Below are 7,690 nucleotides of genomic sequence, written 5' to 3' on the forward strand. Positions count from 1 at the left end.
CTCCAAAATGTAAATTTTGTAAAAACTTTCATGTTTTAAAGTACTTGTCAAATTCTATCTTTAGAGTCTTAAAAAAGCAGTAAGAATTTGATTCCTCTTATTACAAATAATCACTAATTATGACAGAAATCTATGTCGCTCTTATAGATGAATAAAAAATGATACTTAAAATAGAACTCCATATTTTGCTGAATTATAAAATAGATTGGGTAATTCGTTAAAGAATTTAGATTGGTGCCTCTCAGCTATTTAAGGTTGTCTCCTTCTTTAATATTAATCATTGCTTTCTGATTACTGATAATGACAAAGCTCCTTCTGTCTGTTTCCAGTGAGATTAGCTTATCTTCATTCAGCTGCTCCACCTGCGCTGCTGTAGGAGACTCAGAAATGCTGGACATAAAGAGCCTTAAATCAAAAGATCAAAGATGGGGACCAATGGCTGTTTTCTCTTCAGCGCTGGCAGGATGAGTCTCACCTTTTCTAGAGGAGCTACACCTGAGCCAGATGGAGGGAATGCAGATTTGATTAAGTTAATGTGGGTTTTTAGTCCAAAGATCCAAAAACTTTCCTCCCATCATACCTGGTTGGAAACTCGTCCTTCCTGTTGATGCAGATGGTCTGACCTCGGCAGTACCACTGGTTGTCGTAGAAAAGTCGACCTTCCTCAGAGCGCGCCACGTGGTGATGTCTGTCCGCTTTCACCGCAGGGACTTCTCAGCAGAACAAAAAGGAAAAAAGAGCAGAGTATTGACCCGATCCTTTCAGTTTGGGTCGATGTCTGAGCTCTGCCAGGTATCGACTGTAACCGAGGAAGAGGGAAAACTCTTACCATCCACCTTCACCCGGTGCGGCGCCAAAGAAGCCATCGCCTATCAGGGGTATTGAGAGTTAATCCAACATGAAGGGTCAGACTGAAAACCAACGATGGGAAAAGTTATCTGATTTTAAACCCTTACCTTTCTTATGGCGGTCCAGTCTTCAAGAATATCCAGGTCTTGTAGCATGTAAACAATATAAGGTCGTAGAAAAGGTGAAGCTAAGGAAAGTATCGCTCCGTCTTCAAATGAGAATAACTGATGGAGCGCATGGAGTGAAAGGATATCAGACACGACGACGGGTTTCTTCTTCTTCACAGGACAGAATGGATCTTTTTTCTTGTTCTTCCGAGCCTGCAGTCCATCGTTCCACAACTCTGGAGGACAAAGAGGGCAGAGATAAGAAACTAGCTGAGAGTCTTCTTTCTTCATAAGATTTTATTTAAGGTTAACAAGTTTTAGGGTAATAAAAGCACTCATGTTCAGGTTAGTTTAAGTAAGAAAGACTTCTTCTACACAGCTGCTCAGAACAGAGGCAGTTTCTACTGACTTCAGATCTTTAACATTTTACAGAATCACTGCAAACCAGAACCTGTTAGCTGCAGGGACTAGGACTGAAATAATTAATCAGATTAATCCTGATTAATTGATTATTGATTTAATTGTCAACTCCTTTAGTATTGGATTAATCTTTAACTGGAATATAGAGACTGTAAAACATGTCTTTAGTCGACTTTGTCTTTAGCAAGCAACCTTGAGCAGCAGTTATATCAAAACTGTAAAAAAAAAAAAAATATATGTTAACATTTTCCATTTAAGATCTGTCAATATGCTCTATCCAGAACTCCTCAAGTGGAAAAGTTTTAATTTCACCTGGTTTAATTTAATCAAAGTCTTCATTTAGGAACCTTTTGCTATCCAATAATTAATCGAAAAAGCAATCAAAAGATTAATCGATTTGCACAATAACTGTTAGTTGCAGGCCTAGCAGGGACCCAAACATTTACAGACCAAGGCCAGAAAAAGACCTTTCCAGTTCAAGATCAACTTAAATCAAGCAGCTTTCAGTTGACTATTAGGTTGATCTGTAAAATTTAAAAAGCCTTGAAATTAATTTCATCTAGTATTTCAGCATAATAACCTCAGGCTCCTGAAAAATTCTACCATTAAATCTGAGTTTAATTTTGTATCTATAAAAACAAAACAAAACAAAAAAAAACAACAAAAACAAATGAGAAATGACTTTTTTTAGATAATCATCGGTGGAACAATTATATTATAGTTGGTCTGAGTTTCTAAGGAACCACTAACAGGTATTTTATGGCTCTCTCCTTTCCTGGGGTATAAACAGAATGTGACACAGGGGGGCGTTTCTTTACATCATTGACCACCAGGATGGACAAATAGCCATTTTTACATTGTTCACAGTGAGAAGATATAAAGCTTATTTAGTCCCACTGACTGCTTATAAAGGCTGCAGACTAGAGCCACATCCACACACATTCATCCACACAACGGCAACCAAAGGTCTAGAATCAATCATTGCTCAGGGGTTTCAACATGTTGCAGATGATGCAGTTGAAACTGAATTTGAAACAAAGATTTAAATCCACTTAGAAATTGTTCACCAGACAACCCTACCCAGGGTTTGCTCCGGCTATTACCTGAGGTAATGTCAATACTATGCCGGTCCTCCTCTAATCTCCTTATCTTCTCCTCCAGCTCACTTTGCACAGTGTCAAAAAGCAGCAACTTCTCACTCTGAAAGACACACAGGGCAGGATTTTATAAATTTTCCCCCAAAAAAACACCTTCCAGGCCTGATCCTACCAGGCTATTGACATGTTCTGTTATTTTCCACTTGTTTTCAGTGGGGTTTTTTTTGTCCTCTCACCTCCCAGTGCTGGCAAGCAGCTTGGATTTCACAATCATGTTTGTTCCTCACCGACTCCAGGCACAAATCTTTATAGATCCCTGTTGAGATACAGCGAGAATCTGGTAAAACTGTTTGAGGTTTACTACCTCTGAAGGGAAACCTCCCTTCAACTCACCAGCTACTTTAGTTCTAATCTGCATGTTCTCTTGCAGGTTGGCCAGTGGTTCCAGGTACTCCTGGGCACAGCCAGCCATCACCTCCTGCAGCTTTATCTCCACCTGGCTCAGACGCTCCTTATACAGCCTGAGAAGCAGAAAACAAGCCGATTTAAAAGTCCAGCCTCCTTGAAATGTAATCATACCACATGCTTTGTTATTTCACAATCACAAACTCTAGTGTCAGTGCTTGTCAGCCTGGTGCATAACTGGAGGTGAAAGGTGACACAATGTAACTGCAATACACAGGAATTAGCTGGGCTTTTTAGACTTAGGTTTGCAGGTTTTTTATAGGTTTTTATGACAGCATAAATTGAAACAATTAAAAATGGACCTTTATTCATCTCCTCTGCTCCAGCCATCACTTTATTATTTCTTTTTTAGCAGCTTTGCTAACGTAGCCCACTCTAATTTCTTTGGTTCTTATGCCTATGTTGGAATATTGGCAGGTTTAGCTTTACAGAGTAGCTGTTTGGGAATCCAGAACCTCCCTATGGCCGTTCCACCCCTGACATCAATGGTTCCGCTCTCTGTCTGCTGATGGGAGCACATGTGACTGAGCCCAAGTCTCTGTTGGAGACAGTATGAAGCTCAGAAACATGCTAGCAGGGCGCCCCACTTGGTTAATGATAGGGGGAAACACTTATCCTAGATATACACACCCAAAAAAATGACACATGCCTGCACACATTGACTCAAACTCTCCAAACAGACCGTTTTCTCCTGTTTTTAAGTAAATAAACAGTATAGTTTTCAACATAATCTCTGCTGCTGTAATGTTGACTGACAGAAAGCACAGCATCCTGATTACAGTCATTTTCACATATCTAACGCACTGTTGGAAACATGCTTCTCTTTCAGGTTCTCCCATCTAGAGAGAAACAAGAATTTAGGGGGGAACTTTGACTAGACCGTTCTAACATATAACCCTGCTTTGATCTAAACTCAATTATGGGATAGTAGCTCTGGCTCTGCATTTATTGTATCCTGCTGGAAGGTGAACACAGCCACCAATCTCAGGTGTTTTAAAGGTTTTCATCCAGGGCGGAACACTCTTTGACTCCAATTCATTTTCCTCTGACTGGCTAGATGGAGGCTTAGGGAATACATGCCAAACTGCCTCCTTCACCAGTTAGAGGAGATTGGAGCGGTAGATCATCAGACTGATCGTATTGCTGCTCCTGTATCTGGACGCTGCACAGATCTGTGGTGGTGCAGGAAAGGGTATATTTTTCCATCCTTCCATAAAGGTGATGCAGTATTTGAAGAGTGCCATTTATCTTTGACCTGTTATCTTTTCTGATCCAATTTATTCAGTAAAGGTCTGCAACAAACATCTTAGAACACAACCAAAATAGTACACAGGGGAGTCTTTTGATGAATGTTTTTTGATGCTATTTATGAGGAAACTAATGTATAAGGACATCAGACTGACTGTTTTTATCCCATCACAGTAGGTGAAGGATCTATTTATTAACATGTAATAACTTACTGCTCCTTCAAGTCCGTGAATTGTTTTTCAAGCGTTGTCATCTCATCAAGACACTCCATCCTCCTCCTCTCGCAGTCCTCATCATCCATCTCTGTAAACATAAACGCTTCACAGGTTTGACATCACCTTTATATAAATGTTTTTGTTTTTTTTTTATTAAACCCCGCCTAAACCTTATAGTATTTATCCAGCTCCTGCTTTGTTCAGCTATGTCTCCATTTGTCCTACTAATGTCAGTGAATGTTGCTGTTTAGGGCCTGGTTCTCCTACCTGAGCTGTCTCCATCTTCAGACACGGACGAGCTAACCGTGTCCTCCTCGTCTGTGCTGCTGCCGTCTTGCTCGGGAAAGTCCACCTCCATTTCTTCGTGGTTGCTTTCTTTTTTGTCCCGTGAGTGCACCGGCATGGCAGCTATCAGAACAGCCGGGGTGGACGGCGCAGCACGGCCGTATCTTCACGTTTAACCCCCCTCCAAGAAAGAGGGGAAATGCTGGTCAGACTGCTAGCCCCGGGTTAGCCAGCTCCGCTACTCCGCACTCACCAGCTGGACACACAAACATGGCCACCTTCAACCAATCACGACAGACTTTTTTACAGAACAGCCAATCAGATGCTCGGATGACAAATACGCTAGTCTGGTGGAGTAGTCGGGATTTGTAGTTTTTATTCCTCTACATAGACAGCAGTTATGTGATCCTCCAATGTTTATTATAATAATAAATAACACATTAAATTGTCTTTATATTAAAGTAAAACCTGTACCAAAATAAATACAATTAAAAAGACACACAAATACTTTATGTTCTGCTACTAGCAGCTTGCTAATATGGAAATAATGGTATATTTTTATATATTTTATTAATATTTACTAAGAAATCCAGCTGTCAGCATCCAAAATGACAACTCTCACAAAAACATCAAAAACATTTGCAAAATAAAGTAATATTAACATATAAACATACTGTGTTTGATTTATCAAAGAAGTTGGAGAATGTAACTTATTATGACACCCAAGCTGTCCAATTGTAGGTTGGAAATGGTGAAATTTGCCCTTTGACATGGTGCTAACAAAAATTATCTATATATGATAGCCAAACTGGATACTGAACTCGGTGTTGCTTGGTAAGCTCTGACTTTCCCAATGAAAAGTCCAATTTAAGTGGGAGGTGTTGTTTTTCTGACTAATAAGTGTGAAACATGGAGAACACAGTGATAGTGGGTTACAAATTCTACTTAGGAACAGGTTACTTTTCAAACACAGGCATGAACACAAATGGGAGAAGTTTAAAGTTCAAACAAAACTTAGATAAATTGATCCATGTCATAAGGTGACCAGATTTCTGCAATCTAATCTGGGGACGTTTCCAGCTCATAGATAAAAATAGATAGATTTTATGAAAATTAAAATAGGAAACAGGGACAGTGACTTTTTTCATCCATTTTTACATATTTAGACAAAAACCCTGTGTGAAATCCAGGAATGCGCTTCTTCCATTTCCTAAAATAAATAATATTAATTCATTAATAGTGTATAGCCTATTAGAGATATTCAGTCTTCTCTCTCTTCTTCCCTTGTGAGCAACACTGTGTTCAGGGAAAGAATAGTTCCACAGAGTCTGTGGAAATGAAATTTTTTTTATATATATACAAATTGAAAACAGATTTTTTTTCTTTTTTCTTAAAAAAAAAAACAAATTTCTCTAAACAATGATCACTATAAAATGAAAGGGCGTCCATATTGTATCCCGGACAGCTGCAGTGCATTGGGGGGCCTCCAGCAGCCTGGATTAAAATCTGTGTCACTATTAAAAAAGTTACGTTAGATTTTTATATTCAGATTAAATTACAACCATTAAAACATGTCGATAAATCTAGATCATTCTCATGAGCGGCTTGAAGCAGCCACACCAAAAATAAATTTTGTGTCATTGCACGTTTAGATAAATGAAAAATAAGCTCTCAGGGCCAGAATAAAAATAAACTGTCCTTAAATAAAGTTACAGTGAAACCTAATAGAAATATAATTTTTACAATCATAAAGCTATTTTCTATTCATGTGTACATAGATACGGCTGATCTTTTTGTTTTAAATAAGCTGTTATTATTTTAATAGGAGGTAAATAAATAAAGATTATATGATCCTAATTATCCCTGCTACAAAAATCCACAAAAAACGATAACGAACCTGATAACAAACCACATCGTCTGTTTTAAAACTGTTGCACTCTGCTCCTCATTTATACGTTAACAGCTGTTTCTGTGTACAGCATGCTTGCATGCTCTTTCTGCCATAATAACAGTTTACATGCAACATTTTCCCCTTCATTCATTAAACGGTAAAATCTGGGACATTTCTGGGGACAGCTTTAGCCGAGGACAGGTGGTCCAAAACGGGGACTGTCCTCGAAATCAAGGACATCTGGTCATCCTACCATATCAACTTGTGTTCCTTAAAAAAAAAATAATAATTACAGCATTCTATTTTTGAAGCTATGAAGTTGGAGCGGGGAATAATGTCATAGTAAAGAAGGTTCAGAATGGCCGTGAAGTTTGCTGTGGTGGATTAGCTAGTAGGAACCCAAATAAAATATATTGCAGTATATGCCTTTCTTCATGTTTGATGAGTTCAAACAATATGGAAACATACAGCGGGTGAAATAAGTATTGCCACCATTTTTCTGAGTAAATATATTTCTAGATGTGCCATTGACTCCATGCAGTTGAATCCATGCAATCCCAAACCATAGATGTCCAGAAATTAAGTTATGCGTAATAAACTTTTAGACTTAGACTTAGTCAACTTTTATTGTTCCATTTCGTACAGCCCTCATGACATTTCCATTTCTTAAAGTGATCAAATGTAAACCGTGTGGGAGAAAAAACATGGTGCAGATAAACGCATTATATGGAAGTTCAGAGCATTAAAATATACATGGTGTTGCTGATGTTGCAACTCAGCAAAACAATTGCAGAGCTCAGATTAAAAAAAAAACAAAAGCAGCACACTGGTTAATTAAGCATATTGAATTGCAAATACTTCAACTTGGTTCTAAAAGCCTTTCCTGGTTAAGTTCAAACTTCTGAGACAAACCGATCACACCAGGAAGCACTAGGGAGAACAATTTACCTCATTAGCTAGATGTGACATATTTGATATAAAAGGCTTGAATAGCGACTGAACACAATATATTTCCCAACTGTCTCACCAGATGTACACACATACAAAGAGATCTGAGAAAATTACCCTACAAATGAAGCTTTTTTTTTTTTCTTACACCTACTTTTTAAGCAG

The 7,690-nt window shown here is 38.4% G+C and overlaps 1 protein-coding gene across 2 annotated transcripts in view; it reads right to left on the reverse strand.

The window, feature by feature from the left end:
* Positions 1-4,933, reverse strand: part of LOC107095487 (breast cancer metastasis-suppressor 1-like protein-A) — a 9,390-nt gene extending 4,457 nt beyond the window's left edge. Inside the window, exons 1-9 of one of the 2 annotated variants that reach the window (XM_015391605.1) lie at positions 4,669-4,933; positions 4,399-4,489; positions 2,867-2,994; positions 2,710-2,789; positions 2,480-2,576; positions 1,103-1,192; positions 957-1,021; positions 830-869; positions 581-713 (exon numbers count right to left, since the gene is read on the reverse strand). In XM_015391605.1, the coding sequence (XP_015247091.1) occupies positions 581-713; positions 830-869; positions 957-1,021; positions 1,103-1,192; positions 2,480-2,576; positions 2,710-2,789; positions 2,867-2,994; positions 4,399-4,489; positions 4,669-4,804 (860 nt within the window). In that variant the 5' untranslated portion in view covers positions 4,805-4,933. The remainder of the gene's footprint in view (positions 1-580; positions 714-829; positions 870-956; positions 1,022-1,102; positions 1,193-2,479; positions 2,577-2,709; positions 2,790-2,866; positions 2,995-4,398; positions 4,490-4,668) is intronic. The other variant, XM_015391606.1, reaches the window with a different exon arrangement.
* Positions 4,934-7,690: the final 2,757 nt, after the last annotated feature.

Source organism: Cyprinodon variegatus, unplaced genomic scaffold (genome assembly GCF_000732505.1).
Source record: "Cyprinodon variegatus isolate N-32 unplaced genomic scaffold, C_variegatus-1.0 Scaffold551, whole genome shotgun sequence".
NCBI lineage: Eukaryota > Metazoa > Chordata > Actinopteri > Cyprinodontiformes > Cyprinodontidae > Cyprinodon > Cyprinodon variegatus.